Raw genomic sequence first — 19,477 nt, forward strand, 5'->3', positions numbered from 1 at the left:
TTGGTCACCACTGATGAAATGTTTCTGATTAATAAAGATATGTAGGAAAACACACCCGATACATGAAGTTCATTGTAGAGGTTGTGCTTCTGTTTCCCTCCACCTCTATGGTCACCGGTCCGCTTTCGGTCTGCTCAGGCGGGAGGTCAGACGGCGGTGTTCGCTTGGGTCCGATCTCACACACCACACTTTGGATAGAAAGACAAGTTAATCAATAACCCATCATCCACTGCTATGGTTTCCATACGTCATCAGAGCAAAGATCCTGCTAATGTGAAGAGTTACGTGGAGTTTATGGTCGTTACCTGGTGGAGACAGAGTATCTGTCCTCCAGGTGTTTACAGTTCACTCCGGCCACGGTGATCTTTTTCACGTCTTCCTTCTTTATTCCCATGTTGGAGCCTTTGATGGTCACTGCGATTGAGCCGTTGAGCGGCCCAAAGCAAGGGATGATCTGGAGGAATAATAGACATTTCAACACCTCAAATCAGTCGGTTGCTGTAATTTACTGGATTTTATGAAGAATCCATTACAGCTAATGTTAGTCTTCTTATCAGTTAACCTGCTACAGTCACTATAATAAAAATAATTTAAGCTAACTGTTGTCATTTAAGATAAAAAGTAAATTGTTTGCTTAAATGCTAAGTTAGCATTTAGCTCAGCTAGCAAAAAAAGCTAACTGTTATATAGCAAAATAATACTTAGCAAAAAGAAACAAACATCCAAAGTACATCCTGTATCTCACTGCTTGATTTTTCTGTGTGAAATCTTTCAGCAGTCATGCAGGAATCCCAGAAGCTTTTATCTGTGGTGATTTTACATTATGTGGTATTTCAGATGAAATGTTGTGATTTATATCCACAAAGGACTTTGAAACAGAAAATGAATCGCCAGCCCAATGAAAAGGTGCAGAAACTCTCCTGCGGTTGACAGCAGTAATCTATTTTCTGAGAGAGAAAAGTCTCTAAATGGAGAGAAGAGACCCAAGATAAGCTCATATATAATGTAGTTTTGTTTGAGTTATGATCACTGGAGGAGATGTTTTATGTTGCATTATGTAGAAAAACTAACTTCAATGTTTTCTGAACTGTGAAAACATTTCCCCAAAACTGCCAGAGGAGAAAATTGCATCATCTAGCAGCTGAAGTTGATATTCTAAAATATTTTACTACAACCTGCAATGTGAGACAAATACAGAAAGCTAGGACAGCAGAAGCAATTTAAACAAGTTGTTCAAGCTAAAGTGAATATCAAGTTTAAGTCTAAGTTTAACAGGAAGTGCTGGAGAAGTTCGAGGTTCAGGAATTTCATTAAAAGTTTGATTCTCCAACACTGAGGGAAGATGCAAACTTTTTAAAAAATCTAACAAACAAACCTTGAACAAAATCTTGAACAGAAAAGCAAAAACGGAGTTTGAAGTTTCCTAGAACGTACAAAGCAATTTAACAGTTTTTTTCTTCTTCTGGGAACTTCAAAGAAATCGACGGCTGCAAACAAACGTGCAACTATACAACATACGCCTTTGAAAAGCAAAAGTGAAGCCTCCTGCACAACCAACAAGAATGCAGCAAGTGGTTTCTGGATGGTGAGTCAACAACAAAAGACTTGTCATATCCAGCAGCCATTGTACAGGGCATACAGCGGCAAAACCAGCTGACCAAACATGCTGGAACTCTGTTATGGTTGCTAGATAACAGGACAGCGCCTGCTGATTCCTGACGTTACATTTCGGACGTTTTTGAAACATCTAGTCAAGAACATGAACTTTTGCCAAAAGCCGTTCTTTGTGGATTTTTTATTTGATCGTTTTAAGAGCTTGGGCTGGTTTTAGAAGCAGTTGAAATCTTCTAAATGGAATTTAAACATTTGTAAAATGTGAATTTTGCATAACTAGTTCCCAGAAAAAAAACTTGCTAGATTCTGAAACGCTTTGCCTAAAATTCAGGAAAGCAGCCAGTAAGTTACATGAAAGTACCTGGAAGCTTTTGGAAAGTACCTCAAAGTTCTGGTGGTGTATTGTGTGGTGGTGCAGTGTTTGATGATGATAAGTAGCAGGAGGAAACTTTGGTTTTGATGACTCACGTCAGTGATAGTCGGATCGGGACACTGAGCCAGTTTTGGTGACTTGCAGATCTCCTTGTATAGACACCGTTCATTATTGTTTTTGCGAGGGGTTTCTTCGCACCACTCGCAGTTGTACTTGTTGTCGGCGTGTTTACACAGACTGCAGTCCTCTCTTCCCACTGAGCAGCTATACAGCGTGACTGGGAGGGGAAGATAAGAGGGGATGCAACTGGATCAGAACTGGAAATAAGAGGAAAAACTTCTTTATTTCGCTTTTCTCTGTGTTTGAGAGCGACACACCAACCTGTCAGCGTGCTGTCAATCTTAGTGTTCCTGTCTTGGACTTTGATATGGAAAGAAATGTTCACCTCCTGCTGCTCGTCGTAAGCAAACTGCACACAGAGACATACAGCATTGTTTCTTCACAGGTACAAACAAAACTCCTACAGGCGAAGGCTTTTATAGCCAAAAAACCTATTTTTACAACAATCATCTCTCTGCAACATCTAGTTTTCTTTTGTCCATGTTTAACTTCTACATTTTTAAAATGAACAAACTCTGTCAGTAACTCTAAAGTCATGTCTGTTTGTCGACATATTGATTGACAAACTGATTTGAAGCAGAACCTTTAGATGGATAAAATACTTTCAGTGTCTTCATTTAATAATGTAACTTCATTTATCTCAGCTAACACACTAAACAAAAAAGCTAAAAATCAGCTAACAGTTGACATTTGAATAAATAAACTGCTAACTAAAAGTACAACTGTCTTCTAACAGTTAGCTTTTTGCTAACAGTATTTGTGGGACAGGCTACAGTTCATTTTTATTGGACTGTAGCGTGTAAAAATGCTAACAGTTAGTCTATCAGCTAATGGTATACAAGGTGCCATGCTAATGATAACTGTCAGTTAGCAGTAGCATTTGTGCTAACAGGAAAACTATTAGCTCAAATGCAAATAATTGTCATTTCAACTAAAAGTGCAACTGTCAGTGGAAACATTTCCACTATTTCATTAATTGTTACTAAATTATTATTGTGTAGCAGAGAAAAATGCTAACAGTTAGCATTTATTGGATACACAATACTTAACAATACTTTGTGTCACTTTCGTAGTCTCATTACTTCAAAATTTGACTCAAATACCTTTTTTATTATGATAAAAGGATACAAAACTGATCACACCAAAAATGGGTGGAGCCAAGAATTTTTGGGGGTGGGGCTAGTAAAATTTTAACAATATTTATGTAATTTCTGCTTGATTTTATGCAGAAACATGATTTTCAGAAAAGACATTTTAGTATTAATCATTAAAGTTGAAATCCAGTAGAAAACTAGCAGCTTTTACTGAACCAAACATCACAGTTTCAGTGCAACACAAATCACAAAGATGCTTCATTTATATAGAAAATGCTCAAAATAGAAGGAGAGACAAATATTAACTGAACAGATGTTATGAAAGTGAGGATTTGTCTCATTTTCAAAACTGTGCGATTGTGCAGCTGCGTCAGGTGACCTTTTAAAACATTTGTGTCCTCACAACACCAGCAAAATAAGTCCAAACTTTCCTGTTTGGATTTGCGGTGAAACAAATAAAAGCTCGTCCCCCTTCTGCTTGCAGCTTGATGCTAAATTACACCGCCTCGCTCCAACTGTGAAGGTCAACTCAAACGCGCACAATTGTGCTCATAAATCAGAGGATGTTTTCTTCTGGAGGTTTTCAGGGAAAAAAAGGATAAAGAGCAAAAAGTGGAAGAAATAAAAGGGAATCAGAGGGAGGAAAATGGGAGAGAACGAGGTGGAAGCAAACAAACAGCATTTAGCTGTTTCTTAGCAGAAACCTCAACTTTTTATCTACATTCATGAGCAAAATATATATATATAAACAACTAATCATGACGTGCATAATGACACCGAGTTTTAAGCTAACAAAATAAATGTTGCAATCATGTTGAGCAACTTCTAAATCAACAGTAATCAAAGCGGCTGATTTTAGGAGGCGGTGAAGAGCCGACTGCTGCTGCTGATGTTTCAATTAAATAATCAGAGTGTTTCTTAAAGTGGGTTAAACGGGTTTAATCTGTCGCTGTTTGCCCACAACATTGATTGCTCTCCTTTAAGATGCTTTATTTTCTGACTTATTTTAACAATCTGAACCACAAACTTCCAGACTCAGGGAAAAATCTGCGTCTCAAACTCACCTGGTAACCGTTGAATCTGAACTTTGAGTTTTCAACCTTCATCACGCTTTCTTCTGTGTCCTTCATCAGCTCCGTGCCAATGGTGAAGCTCATCCCCTGCAGAAAGATGCAATTCCAATACTTAAATCATTTGATTTTTTTGGGTTACTCTTTGCCTTATTAGTAAAAACATTTAATTTGCATCGTAATAAATTAGAAAATTATCAAAAAGCCTTTTAACTGTATTCCACCAACAAGTTTTCTATTTTTTAGGCAAACTGTGTTTTAAAACACAATAAATGAGCATAAACATGGTTTTTAGATGCATTGTTTGTAAATCTGCACATGTAGGCATGTCGTGATGAATTTTGCTAGACAATAAATTGTCCTAGAAATGATTTGATAAACAATAATATTGTCATTTTAAGACCATTTTTAAATAATATATATAGATATGTATATATCTATATATATACAGTAGATATATATATATCTACTGTATATATATACAGTGTATATATATATAGCTTCTAAAGAACATTTAACACTGGAACTGGGAAACATTTTAAATATCCCCAAAAACAAACACAACATGCAAAACAACAATAATTAAAATAGATTATAAAGTCTTGTGTTTCAAAAAATAATAATCTTTATTTAACTTTTTTTTTTAAAACAGGCCAAAGAGGCAGGTAGTGCAAACTAGGGTGTCAAATGTTTGCAGCGTTTCTCAAAATGGCGGCTTTTCAACAATATTAAAGGGAAGAATCTCCTTAATGACTGTAAATGATTAACTTATTATGCCATTAATTGATTGGTAATTGTGAATTGATCAGGTGTGACTGAGCTGCACCTCGTAGATGTCCAGGTTCCTTCCCTGGAAGACGATGGGCTTTTTGTAGCCGACAGGGATCAGCAACGGCTCCGGAGACTCAAACTGAGGACAATTTTCCGGCTTCAGAAGAGAAATAAATGCAAGTTTAGATATTTTCTACCAGGATTTTAACCTTTGGTGGCTGAATTTCTGGTAAACAAATTACCTGTGAAGGTTTGACTATGTGAGCATCCAGAGCTTCGTCTTTATCACTGCAGGTGTGATCCCTGGTGTTCCACTGGCAGCCCCACTGACTGGTCACACAGGAAATGCACCTGGAAACAGGTGAGACATGTGGCTGCATCATGCTGGGTGTTAATGTGTGTGTGTGTGTGTGTGTGGGTGGGTGTGTGTGTGAGATGCAGCTTACGGTGTGTTGGGGTTCTTCCAAACGGTAGCTGCACAGTTGTAGAAGTGATATTCTCCGGAAGTTACTTCAACCGTTTGGTTCAGCAGAACCTTCACTGGGACGGACACGAAGTCTGAACACAGAGGGAGAATCAGAGGTTCAGGGGGGTCCAAACTGCGGCGCGGGGGCCATTTGTGAACAAGAGTGGAGAATGGTAGCAGACAGAAACTGCTAGCACAGCCTGTCATGAACGCTAAAGCTAGTTAGCATAGCCACCGATGACTGCAGATAAACAGTTTTCCTGTTACAGTAAGTTGTTTATTGGTCATTAGCGCATTTAGCAGCGAGGACATGAGGTTAATTGACAGCACTAAGCCCCTCCTCCTGGCTCTGATTGGTTGGTTTTGGTGCATTTCTTTAGAAGTAAAAGCAGCTCATGGAGGAAGTGGAGGAGATCATCTTTTCTGTCTCAAGCTGCCCCAACATGGTGACAGTTTTAACAGATGTAGAAAATATTTGTTTTGATAACAATAACAAGGAAATTTGCATAATTCTGGAATTGTAGTTGGGGGCCGAGACATGCACTAAATAAATGCTGCTATTGCACTTTAGGTTAAAAAAAAGGAAATGCATTTTTTATGCATTTCTACTATGAACCTGTTCCAGTGACGCCACAAGAACAAAACCCCGAGCCCATTCCTGCTGGAGGGCAAAAAGCTGCTTGCTAACAATGACCAGCTTTGGTTTTAGCTGTTAAGTTATCAATATAACAGTAAATCTTAAATGTACGGCTGATGTGTAAAAGAAAAAGGGACGAAAGCTTTGCTACTAATTGTCAACACAAAGACAATTAGATAACAAGGTCAGGAAGAAGTTCAGACTATGACAACATGAACATGTAGACGTGTTGTGGAGTTCTGTGTGTTTTGGGTCGTTGAGAAATAAAAAAAGTTGGTTCACACACCAACTCTGACAGATCATCAGTAGAGCAGGTGTTTAGATTAGCTAATCAATCTTAGCTAATATCACCGGTAGCTAATCTACCACAGCGCTCAGTTCTAATGATCAGAAAATAAACATCAAGGCTATAAACATAAATGGACTGAATGTTCTGCTCTGTGAGGGAAATGTTTGAGTGTTTTTAGTGTTGAATCTTGATACACATAGTGAAGCTGTTGTGAGTCAGTTGCCATGGTAACGGGTCTGCGTGTAGTGTGGCCATCATAGAGAGCGAGAAAAAAAATTATCAGTGGTTTTGAGTTTTTCTGCTTTATTTTCCCTTTGCTGTGGCGCACTGCAGTGAATTAATAATAGCTACTTCTCCAGGTTTCACTTTGTTAATTTATGCACATGCCCGAAATTTCCCAATGTGAACAACAATATGCAACGTGCCTACAGAATAAAAACGACTGAGAGTTTAAATAAGAATCTGTGGCGAATCGTACCCTGCTGCTCCGGAGTGAGCGGGACTTTTCCAGGGTCGGGAAGCGAACAGACCACCACCGTCGGACTGTCTTTACGCGCCACGGCGTCGGATTTTAACGAATTGAAGAGGCAGTGCAGCTGGTCGCTGTCCCTCAGCCGGGGCAGAGACGGGATCCTGATGTCCACCTGCAGAGACAAACAGGACAGAGACACGTCTCAACGTCTGCAGCAATGTTTCTACTGAAACTGGCCAGGGAGACTGGATTAAACCTGATGAAATGTGTTTCCCTGACTGAGTGAGGGACATGAAAGTGTGTGAGAGAGTGTGTGATGCAGTAATAATTACGATTCAACTGCGCTGTTCAAACATGAGCTCCTCATTACTCTTTGCTGACCTCAACTGTTTTAATTTAGCTGCTGAAGTTTTAATTTCAAACTTCTTCATCCTCTGAAGCTTCTGAACTTTAGAAGCTCCAGAACAAAATCACTTTTCTTCCACTAGAGATTTTAGATCCTGAAGGTTATCCTGCAATAGTCAGCCCCGCCCACTCCTCACTACTACCCAGGGCTGCCTACTGACCAGTTCTCTGTCTAACAGGTCCGGAAAATCTCTGAGACCTGGGTATTACCCTAAAAGTACTCTATAAGAGATAATCTATTTAAACTGGTGGCGAAAGTGATTCGTCTAGCTCTAACTACCTTCAATCCAGAAGTTATGACCCTTTACAGTTAAGAAACAATCAGCTGAGTAGCCCTCACAGCTGCATAATTCCAATAACCACTTCTGTTAACGGTAGCCCACTTTCTAATCATAACTTGCACTTGGAACCGGCTAGATTATGTTTAGTGACTTAGATGTAAGTCCCAGGGTCATTATTTATTCTCACCAAAGGAAATTATGAAGCCTCCTATTTACTGGAATCATGTACATTAGTTTTACCTTAATTAAAAGAACTGAACGAAGATTAAATGACTTTACTAATTCCAATGTCCACCAACCTCTTTAGAATTTTATAGTATAAATTTATTAAGCAAGCTTAAGCAGGGATATGCGACATACAAATCAATAATCAATCGTAAATAATTCAAAAACAGTGTAATAAAATTTACATGTACAATCATACTACCCTGTCCTCTTTTCCCTGACTAAAGTCGCAAGTTCTGAGATGGAATTTCAATGAGCAGATTCAACTCATACCCAGACGATGGTGGATCTTTGGCAACAGGAATTTCTAGCATCCTTGGTTGAGGTCTTTGCCTTGTGTGGAAAAAACCCTCTTTAGAAAAGAAACAAAGCAGAACGGGTCCGAATCCTTTTGCAAAACCCAGTTCCTCATCCCTGAGGGAGCTTTGTCCTTCCTCCAAGTCTTGTTGCAGAGTTTGTAAGTGCTGGGCTGAGACGAGACCGACGATCGAATGAAGAACCAGGGATGGGGCGATGGAACCCAGTCCTTTCTTGGCGGTGTGAAGTCCGAGCTCCCCCGTGGTTCTGAAGTGCGGTCCGTGGCTCAATCTGCTTCAGCAAGTTGTCTCTCCTTCTGCGCCGTCGGACTGGGAACGGCTGGTTCCTCTTTTCAGCCCCTTTTTATGCATCTCACCACCATGTGTGTGTATGGGGAGGTTGGGTCTACGTGACTTTCTTCACATCTGTTGTCTCTCATGAAAAAGCCCCCACATTTCTCAACCTATTTTTTCTGACCATAGTGGAAAGTCCCGTACTTCTCCTTTCTCCGTTGCTTCAGCCAAACTCAACACTCCAACCATCCTGTGCGGTCTGACCATCTGTTCAGAACTGCTTGCGACATTTCCTGTTTCAGGACTGTGCTGTATTCCTCTCTTTTTCTATAACCCACTATTATATATTATAGCTCATTAAACACATTAAATCTGTTGTTAAACCTGTTGAATTAATTTCAAATGATTACAACTTCACATTATCACAAGTTTGATCCTTAGTTAACAATCAATCACATCTCTTACTTATTATAATTCATCAACCATAATCTTTCCACAGTTAATTCATTACAGAAATCATTACAGATCACATTTCAGATAATACATTTCAGAAGGTTATTATGTGATTACTTGTATTCATTTTACCATTCCTTCATATTCAATTTAATTAGCTTTTAATCAAACTACAAGATTACTTATTTTCTCTTAGGCCTCTATGCACCCTTTTCTGCATGCACCCGGAAAGATCTCACACCCTATGCCAGTTTTCTTGACACCCCCTCCATGAGATCGGACGGTGCTTCGCAGAAAACACAGAGTCCAAAGTCAAAAGAGATCAAGTCCATCATCACAAGTGATAGTGAGGATGTCCCGCTCATAGCAGGTAACCGGAGACAATGAAGGTGTCCAGGAATCCACAACCGCATACTCCGACAGATTGGATGGCGGAGAAAGCCAGCGTTCTGCGCCCAAATCGTTGTCAAGTGTAGAGTCACCTGAGACGGAAAGGGTGGAACGTTCCAGCGGAGGCGGCAGAGGCGAAGGCAAATCCATGCCGAAGTCTGGCATCGTTGATGGATGGTTGCAGTAGCCGTCCAACTCTGCCAGCAGATCCTGGAAATCCATATCACTTGGTGATGGAGATGAAGGGGAAAGGATGTCCTCAGTCTGGCATGCTTGGGGAGATGAACTGAGGTTCTCAGTTTGGGTACCTCTCTCGTTAGTCGCACTGCTGGCTTGGCATCCGACGTCGATAAACAAATCCGGAGACACGGGACGTGTAGGCGGAAGATAGTCGCCCACCGCCACAACTCGGCCATCCAACAGATGTAAAGTTGGGAGGCATTGCCGAGTAAGTTGGTGTTCCCACAACTTATGAATTACGGGCAGCCGTAGCCCCGTATACAATGGAGATGCTGGGAAGTCGTCGTCGGCTAGGCCAAATGCAGAGGTCCACACGATTTTGTGCACCCGTTCCAGGGATCTAGATGTGGAATCCGCTATGTAGGGCAAATCCTCCAGCCCTGTGGCGCAGAGAATTGCCGTTACATCATTAAAATGGCTGCTCACGCATTTGTGACACCAGCGGGCGGACGATGCCACCCAAATGAATCCATAGGATTCTGCGGTGATCCCACATCCCACACAGCAGGTTGATGCCTGAGGAGAAACAGTAACCCAGGTAACTTCATGATCAGTGGTTATTGATTAACTACATGTACTTACAATGACGAAAATGCTAAAGCGAAAGCTGAGAGAGTAGGCTGGTTTTAAGCCCGTGTGCCAGCTTGTTTTGCGAGCCAAGGTGAATTAATCACAGGAGCCGAAATGTCATGATCTGGTGCTGGTTCACCTCGATCATAGACATGAGCTGAATCATGGAATATTGCCGCGTAGGTCATCAGCCAGACAACAATGGCGAGGTCCGAGGTCTCATGAAGCCAGTAGAGGACCACCAGGATCCCCCAAACCGTTGCCCAAAGAGCCAGAATTACCCACTTTTGCATCCAAATTCGCCGTCCTCGACCCTTGATAGCCAAGGCCTGGCGCGCTAAGTAGATGAGGATAGATACTGCGAAAAGCCCTTCTAGAATGGCTGTGAGAATCTTAAATGGGGCGGTTCGTGTAGCTTGTGCGCCCCCCAGGACCAATTCCAGTATCAGGGCTGCGGTATCGGTGATGAGCCACAGGCAGACCACAACGCCCCTGCGCCAATTGATGCGAGTACGGCCCATCAAGTAACAGGCAAAGAGGGACGAAGCCAACCCCCATCTGTGGAGAATGATTGGACGGAGGATAAGCTTGGCATATCCTTGTAGCGCGACGAAGATCCTCATAGGATGTTCCTTGGGCCAAGGACCGGTGTGGCAGAAGACTACCCAGGCCAGGGTAATCCCTAAGTGCTCAATGGTACTCACTTGAATCGGTGCAAAAAGTGAGTTGGGATTTGATGAGTTGGTCGAAGAGTTGTTTTCCATGATGTGAGATGATGGTCGCTCTGGATCAGGTCCTGTCGGCAGCTGCGATGAAGGTTGAATGGCTCGCAGGCACACGGCAGCTCTCTCTTATGCAGAAGTAGGCTCCTCCTTAGGGGGGAGGGGCTGGTAGTTCCTCTTTTTGCAACGACAAAGTGCTTTCAGCCACGCCTCCAAGACGATTTTGCCGATGAGTATTGCTACGGCGACGCCCAGGAGTCCTAAGAGATATGGCCATAGCACGCTCAAAGCGTCTAGCAGCCACTGTTCAACAATGTTGAGGCCTTCTTCTACCACATGAGCAATTTCTTCCACAACCTCGGTGGCGACGGCCACCAAAGTTGCTCCCATAGTCTCATACCAGAAACAGTCATGTTTATTAGAGCCTTCCCCACATTGCTGCCAATGCTCCATAGTGGTGGAGCAGGTGAGATTGGAATACAACAGGTTGGGTCCTACCCAGTCAAACCCTGAGTCGATGTTCCCTTCACACAGACTTTTCCGAAAAGCATGTCCTTCGGCGATGGCTATAAGGGGATTTGGAATGAACGGAACGGGTAGTCCAAGAATGCTCTTGCGCTTCTGAAGATGATATCCTAGGATTGCGTCGGTGCATGTCCGTCCACTCACTATGGCCCTCCGCCATGTGCCATTGATTTTCCGCCAAGTAACCTCAGAAGAGTGAGTGTCATACTCCTCTGCATAATGTTCCTCGCAGTAGCTTTCCCAACCTCGAACGGTTTGGCATGGTCTTCTGGCCAAACTGATTATGCATTCGAGGACCCGTCTCGTTGTGTTTCTACAGCTCATGCGCCAGGGTCTCGGGTTGACATAACTGTCAGGTCTCCAAAAAACCCCAGGCCAAATCATGCGGTCTTTCGAATAAACCGTGGCGATGTACTGGTACTTGACCCAGTAGTTTGTTGATTCCGTGAGGCATGGTGTTACCCAAGCTTCGAACTCATCTTGTTGGAGTCCCCACCACTCGTATTCCCAATTTCGAGTGTAATCTTCATACCAGGCCCGCAAAGCCCACTTAGCAGTAGGTGCTTTGTCAGGATCAGGGCAGTTGTACCTCCAGGTGGAGTGAAGAGCGTTCCCAGTTTGCCAGAGGTCACAACGTGGCGATGAGTGGGTTTTCCTCCAACAGGTGTCATTAAGGCTCTCAAAAATTCTTTTGGCGACACATTTGTCAATTTTTGCAAAGTCATTTTTAGGAACTTTCAGAAGGTCATCAGGAGTTGGAAGGGGTTGTGTACGCAAATTGGCAATGTGTAGCTCCTCCAAACCAGTATGAGAGCGAACCGTTCCCTCCGGGAAGTCTCCCATAAAGAACGTCTGGTCTTTGGCTATGTATGTCCATGGGAATGAGTTATTCAGCCAGGTTTCAACTTCTGTACGGATTGTGCGTGTAGAGTGCCACAAATCAGCCCAGTATTCTTCTATGGCTGTAACTATATAATTCCGTCCTGCACATTGCACAAACTTATTCCAGAGGCAAGGATTTAACCAACTAAAGTGGTGTCTATAACAGTGCTTTTGCTCCTCATCATACATAAACCGTCTAGGTCCTTGTCTGATCAGGAAAGCCGTCATGTTGGTCAAATTGGCTGATGTAGGCAGCATCGTTGTATTGACTGGAAGATTACCTCGGGAGGCATTTCGATAGGTCCAGTTGCCCGTTGGTGCTGTTGGGATGATGTCATCCTTTCTGCAGTTCAGGTGGATGTCTCCCCAAAACTCCCCTCGTGGAAGCCAGGCCCGACAGCCTGAGGACCTGTGTGGGGCTGGGTATACTACTTCGGTATCCCAGTACCCTTGACTTGGCATCAATAGCAGCGATCGACAAGCCATGTTGCAATGCCATTCTGGCATACCTCGGTCCGGGTGAATCCAGTTGCATCTGACGGTCCGTCGTTCTTTGTTTTGCAGAACCCGTATCCAGCAGAGCACTCCAGTTTCGAGGAAGTCATAGTTGTAGATCTCCCAGGTGCGATTCAGAAGGTCGTCCAGAGTGGAGTCGTTCAATCCGAAGGCTCGGCGCTCCACGTACTTTTTCCCGTTGTCTTTGGCGAACAGCCCGGTTCGGTTCTGGACAGATGTTTCGTTGTTCCATGGTACAAAAATAGCCGTGGTGCTTGTATTCCAACAATTGAAGTTAGCGTACTTAGAATGTCCGTAGGTGACTCTTGTATGCGTAAGATACCACGGTCCAACTCCGATGAAGTAGAAGATAGTAGCAAGAACAGCAGCAGCAAACAGCAGGGCAAGAAGCGTTAGCAGCCCTTTCAGGCATAGGGTTTTTCTGGTTATCGTAGTCGTTTTCCGTAGCAAGGGTTCGTTAGAGATTTCCGAGTCGTCGTCGGTGTCAGTAGAGCTGTCTGATTCCGATGTAACATCCAGCAACTCCGGGTCTGTAGGTCGGCGCCTCATGCCGATAGCATCCATCCTGGCCAGATTAGTGCTTCTCTGGGATCCGCTGTATCAGGCGCTGTACAGATTTTTCTCAAAGAGTTGAGGTGGCCTTGGTTGGCAGGGTTCTTTCCAACCCGTCTGGTGGCCCTTCCCTGCTGCAGGGCTGTATATATGGGAGAGGGGTAGGGTAAATCAGGCTCCAACCCCCTCCACACCCACTTCCAGTGGAACACCCTCCAGTAGTCCGGCCTAGGGAATGGGCCTGGGGCGGTTCCATTTTTCAGCGCCTGGTCTTGCCAGGATTCGTGTTTGTACCCTATTGGGGCAGGTACGGAGATATAGGTGTACAATGATTGTCCATGCAGAGTTAGTCTAGTGCGGTACCCCCAGGTTGACGGAGTAAAAATCCTCTGGTGTGGTGGATTGGGGTAGACCCTGTCTATTTCCAATTTCAATGGAAGCCTGGTGTTATTAAATATATAACATTCTGGATTTATTTCCCTCTTTACTATAGTTCTCGCCATACTTCGTGAAGTGGTCCAAATGACCATGTCATTGAGTGAAATTTCACAATACAGTCCTTGCAGTGGTTCAAGATAATGGGGACCCCACCTAATCCGTAGCTCGATCCCCTGTAACCTGAAATACACTGTATTAAAAGTCCATGGTAGAGATCTTGGGCACATAGGGGAGATTGATGCAACATTAACCGTGTTGTCGGATCCTCTTCCTTTCCAAGCGGGCGGTGCGGTAGGGATAAATAAATGTGGCTTCATGGCAGGGGGCGTCGTGTATTCTTCACTTTCCCCCACCTCTTTTACGTTTTGGAAATTGGTGGGTCGGAGATATATGAGATACTTAAGAAAATAGGCCTCGGTGAGCGGATTGGAAACAGTGAAATCTTCTCTTGGCATATCTAGTAGAATGGAGGTGGTAGGGAGTTTTAAAAACGGGCCTCTGTCTGACAGTCCCGATGAGACTCCAACCCCCACTTTGAACAATCTAGTCACAAAACACTGTCTCCCCTTTCGTTTTTTGGTTTTTTGCTGACCTGCAGACTCGACGACTCGTTTTCCTCCTTCCGGTGCGTCCATCAGTCTTGGTTTGTCTTTCTCCATGGAAATGCTGAGGCGAGCTTCTGCCAGGCGTGAGTTTTGGGTTTCTTCTTGGGAGGCTCCGGCTCCGTACTGGACACGGTGGCGTGAGTCTGCTCGTCTGGTACCACTTTGATGGCTGCTCCGACTGAGTAGATCCCTTTATAGGGGACGGTGATCATGCGCACTGACAGCTGGACATGACAGGAGGTGCTAGGATCAGAGGGCGTACTTGCCCTGTGAGCCACGCCTCCCGGGTGTTGCAAAACTCCATCCCGAAACTGGGATTCCGCTGTCACCCAGTACAGGCAAGACTTCTCCTTTGGTCTCACCGCATTGCTGCCCCATCCTTCCACCTCTGTGGTGTAGTAATACATATCCGAGCTGCGCACCCCATCTTCTCTTGGTACATCCGGCAGATCCACTATGGGTATCGTGCAGTCATTGATGACCTCCAAAATTAGATGTGCCCAGGTGGTTAGTTCCCAGGGGCCTGTCCACCCACCGTTAACGGCTTGCTCTCGGGCGTCATCTGGGAGTGCACTTAGCTCCTCAGCTGATGGTTGGTATGCATGAGGCCGATGTACCCGGAAGACCACAGGAGAGTGGTTGGCATTCAATGGTGGACACGACAGGGATGCTCTAGCAGCGTCATATGGCCAGGCGGCCTGAACAGAATCCCACAGGACATCATGGGGCCCTTCTTCCCTCTTCCACACCCATGGGTCCAGTTCCTCTGGAGTGTTCGGAGGGGCGGAAGGTCCTGGTAATATTATCGGTATGGAGCTCCCATAGTTCGGCTGCACTTGCCCATAGGTTCTGTAATATCGCAGCGAGCTGTAAAATCTTGTCACTTGCCATCCTTCAGCTTCGCCTGTCAGTGTTACCTCTCCACTCTTCAGCTGTTCCTCGCACACAGGGCAGTGGTGTAGCTCATCTCCGTCCCACGTGCAATAACAAGTCCTTGGTTTTTCCTGGAGCCACCCCCATTGGGTTTCCAACTTAAGCCGGGGCAGGTAACCCACTCGGCAGTTCCCACAGACTGTGTTGTTCAATACCGTGACTGGGGAGACGCGAAGGTGTTGTAGCATCTCTGCGGTAGCCTCCTGGTGTCTTGGCTTCTCACGGCCCGGTCCTTCCCAGATAATGGGAAGATGGTGGTCGGCTAAACAAACCGGGCAGCCGCTTTTAGCTTTCCTCCAAACCAGCATCTCTCTGTCTTCCGACAGGACTCCATTTTTGGCCCAATCCAATTTCTTCAGGGCTCGTCCTGCCCAAATCCCTGAAGGGGTTCTTCTAATTACAACCACCCCTTTCACGGTGGCCAGTCCGAGATAGGGTGGAATGGTACATGATTCACTGGCCATTTCACCGGCTTCTGTTTCGCTTTAGTCAGGAACCGGCTTGAGCTGCTCGACTCCTTGGATCCCTTTTCTTTCCAGCAATACTGTGTTTCTATCCAGTACTCTCTTGACGATGTCAGTTGTCTCAAACTTGGGTTTTACTGCTGCATGTACAGGTTGTTCTCTTGCTTTGACCCACACGCGCTGTCCCTCTCGGAATGGCACTCTGGGCGTCAGCTTCTCCTTTTTGTCGCTGAAGCCCCGCCCCACTTCCTTCGTGGTGAACGGCCGTTGGTTGAGTTCCATCGCAGGGGCGGGTCTTTCGGCTCTGCTTCTGTCGTTCAGGGCCTGCCCTATTTCCACCGCTTGGGTGCTCCAACTGTTGGTGTTAGCATTTTTAGCTATCCAGCTCTTCACTAACCCTATGGCTCGTTCCACCACTCCGTTAGCTTGTGGGGTGTAGGGTGGCGAGTAAACTCGCATTACTCCATACTTCTGACACCACTGGTCAACCTGTGAATTACGGAAATGAGTCCCATTGTCCGTGCGCAGCTCTTTCGGGATTCCCAGGGCACTGCATACTTGTTCCAGCATGCCGACAACGCTATTGCCGTTTGCTTTCCTGGCTGCTTTTGTAGTTACAAACCCCGACATAGAATCCACCAGCACTAAGAGGTACTTCTCACCTCTCCTTCCTGTTATCCCCATGGGTCCTGCAACATCCATGCAGACTGAGCCCCAGGGGACCGTGCTTTTGATGGACAACCCATCCATCCGCTGCCCTCGGCGACCTGCGTTGTATTGACCACACACTTCACAGTCCCTTAGCACGCGTTGGACTTGTTTCACTGGGATCCAAAGGTCTTGCTCCTCCAGTTCCTTACGGGTAGGTCGCACGCCTGCATGTCCAAGGGCCTCATGCACGCTCCGCACGACCTCGACCACGTATTCTTCTGGGACCTCCCGTCCTTTGGGAGTTCTGTCCCACTTCTCGGTACCGACAAAGACGATCTTCCTTTGTTGGACATAACAGTCCACTTCATCATTCCCACGCCAATGAGCTCCCTCATGCGTGTGTGCTCTTTGGTGCTGCACTTCTATTTCCAACTGCAGCTTCAGCTCAGCAATCTTTTTCCACAAATCTTTGTGTGCCACTGGCTTGCCCTTTGCTGTCTCGAAACCATTTTCTTCCCAAATGGCCAAGTCCTCTCTGAGAGCCTGAGCGCAGTAGTAACTGTCGGTTACTAACCTGGCACTTTTGATTTTCCTTTTCACCAGCTCCAGCAATCCTTCCAGTACTGCCGTCACTTCTCCGGCTTGAGCACTACCCGGGGCCTTTCCTTTCTGGCGGCATTTCTCTTTGCCGTCCTGCTTCAGAATAAATCCCCAGTATGCCGACTGGTCGGACCCCTTTCTGGATCCATCGGTGTAGATTGTCCATTCCGGTTGTCCTGGCTTCTCAAGTGTTTCTTGTGGTTTTTTCTTACTGGTAGGTTGTGCTGGCCCAATTTCAAGCTCCGGGTCCAGCAAGATGTCCTCCCATCTTCCCCACCGAGTATTGGTTGCTTTAGTACTTTCCACAGTCCCTTTTCTTAGGTACTTGTGAACTTGGCTTTGTGTGATGACTTTAACTGGTTGTCCTTGTGCTAAATCTTTCAGCACACCCCAATAGCGGGCTAACACCGCTAGCTCTTTCTCTTCCTGCGGGTATTTCTTTTCAACAGAAGTTAGGGTGTAACTCCACAGGGTAACTAAGCCTCCATTTTCGTTACTCACTTTGATCATGGCATCGTCATTCTCGCAGCTGATCTCTGCCACCAGTCTTTCTGACAAACTCCTTGGTTCCAATCTCACAGCTGCTTGAATGGCCCTTCTCAGTTCCTCTAGGTTCTGTTGATTTGCTGCTGTCCAAACCCAGGGTCTTTTTCCGTCTTTCTCGTCGCCCTCACTTTTCCTCAGGCAGTGGTACAAAGGTTTGGCATATTTCTGATAGTTGGGTACATGGTCTCTGACATAGTTGCACAGTCCCAATATTTTCTGCAAATCATTTTCTGACTGTGGTGGTTGAATGTTCGTCAGCTTTTCTCTGTACCCATCCGAGAGTCCCAAGTCCGACGTGACTTGGAAACCCAGATAGTTCACTTGGAACTGTCCAAATTGACATTTCTTGAGGTTTAGCTTCAAACCTGCCTTGGTGAGATTTTCAATCACCTTTCGTAGCCTCTCTAGGTGTTCTTCTTCGGTGTCATCAGCAATAAAAACATCATCAATGTACACAGTAGCACCTACGTCCCCCAATACTTCCATCACTGCTGACTGGAACACATTTGGGGAGTTCTTGTATCCCTGGGGCAACCTTTGCCACACATAGCTCTTGCCTTTGTGGGTGAATGCAGTTTTACCTTGCGACTGTCTGGCAAGGCGTAGAGAGAAAAATCCATTGGCTAGATCGATGCAGGACTTGAACTTTTTGACTCGAAGAGTTTTCAACGCTCCTTGTGGATTGATCAAACTGGCTCGGTTTGCTATTGTTCTCCGATTCAGGGCCTTGAAGTTGATAACTGGCCTCCAACCCCCTCCAGCCGATTCAGGTTTCTTCACCGCCTGGATGGGGCTGTTGGTGATCGGGTTGAGCTCCTCTCTGATGATCTCTAGGGCGCCCAGCTCCTTCACGATCTTGTCCATCTCCTCGACTGCTCCTGGGTTCAACGGGTACTGCCGAACAGGTGGATGAACCCCACCTTCGATGTGATGAACAAACTTTGGGCCCAAATCTCCACAATCGTTCTTGAACCGTGCTACCTGTGCTGTAGCGATGATTTCACGTAGCTCCTCTTTCCCAGCCGGGGAGAAGTCACTCTCTTCAAGTTTCTGTTCTGTCACCGTTGGTATGTCGACCGGTTTGTACCAGTCTTGCTTCTCTGATCCTGTTTGTGTTGGGCCGACTTTCACCAATCTTGCTTTCAAGCTCGTCAGCCTTCGCTCCAGTCGGCGATGTGTGCCTTTCTTTTTACTGAGTTCGTCTAAGTCTTTTACTGTGAGGAGATTGTAGGGACCTTTCACCCACACTACTCCTTTCCAGGTCCCATATGGCATTTCTTCTATTTTTCCATTGGCAAACTGAACCTTCAGGTGTCCTGCTGTTTTTAGGTCTTTGCGGGTCATCGACACCTCCGCTCCGGTGTCCACTAGGTAGGGCACTCCTTCCACTTTAGCGTAGATTTCGTCCCCTTCCCAGTAGGCATTTTCTAAAACGACCCGCGACCTGGACGCCATTACTTTGGTGACCCTCCGGCCCCGGCTTTACGGGACTCACGGAGGGCCGTCCTCTCTTCTTGGCTCAATTTCCTATACTCCTCATCTGTCAGGAACTGACCTTTTCCTGGCTGGTTTGATGAAGCCGGAGGATTGGTCGGTTTCCCTTGCGGTCCTGGTGGTTTCTGCTGGAACGGCCGGTTCCGGAAGTTGGATGGCGGTGCTCCTTGTTGAAACGGTCTGCTCTGGAAGTTGGATGGCGGTGCTCCTTGCTGGAACGGTCTACCCTGGAAGTTGGCTGGTTGTCTGATGTTAACCCTTCCAGGTGGCTTTGCCGGTTGGCTAGCCTCCTTCTTCCTTTTGTCCTCGTAGTACTGTTGTTCCAGGTCGAATCCCTGCACCGCTACATCCATCTGAGCGACCGTCGTGCTTCTCACTGGCAACTTCACGAACACGATCTCCCCTCTGCGTCCTTTTGTCACCTCACGCAGTACTTTCACATATCTCGCAGGGGAAACGGTCTGTTTAAGTGTGTGCCACAGCGGTTCC

The 19,477-nt window shown here is 45.5% G+C and overlaps 1 protein-coding gene across 2 annotated transcripts in view; it reads right to left on the bottom strand.

The window, feature by feature from the left end:
* The window catches only part of LOC102234387 (plexin-B2-like), a 142,367-nt gene that overhangs the window by 19,820 nt on the left and 103,070 nt on the right, over positions 1–19,477 (bottom strand). For both annotated transcript variants that reach the window (XM_023350590.1, XM_005811200.3), the window contains 9 exons: positions 6,913–7,078; positions 5,489–5,600; positions 5,285–5,393; positions 5,098–5,199; positions 4,266–4,361; positions 2,369–2,456; positions 2,083–2,264; positions 306–454; positions 56–188 (listed from right to left, as the gene is read on the bottom strand). In XM_023350590.1, coding sequence (XP_023206358.1) covers positions 56–188; positions 306–454; positions 2,083–2,264; positions 2,369–2,456; positions 4,266–4,361; positions 5,098–5,199; positions 5,285–5,393; positions 5,489–5,600; positions 6,913–7,078 — 1,137 coding nt within the window. The remainder of the gene's footprint in view (positions 1–55; positions 189–305; positions 455–2,082; positions 2,265–2,368; positions 2,457–4,265; positions 4,362–5,097; positions 5,200–5,284; positions 5,394–5,488; positions 5,601–6,912; positions 7,079–19,477) is intronic.

The sequence above is a fragment of the Xiphophorus maculatus genome, chromosome 17 (assembly GCF_002775205.1).
Source record: "Xiphophorus maculatus strain JP 163 A chromosome 17, X_maculatus-5.0-male, whole genome shotgun sequence".
In the NCBI taxonomy this organism is placed as follows: domain Eukaryota; kingdom Metazoa; phylum Chordata; class Actinopteri; order Cyprinodontiformes; family Poeciliidae; genus Xiphophorus; species Xiphophorus maculatus.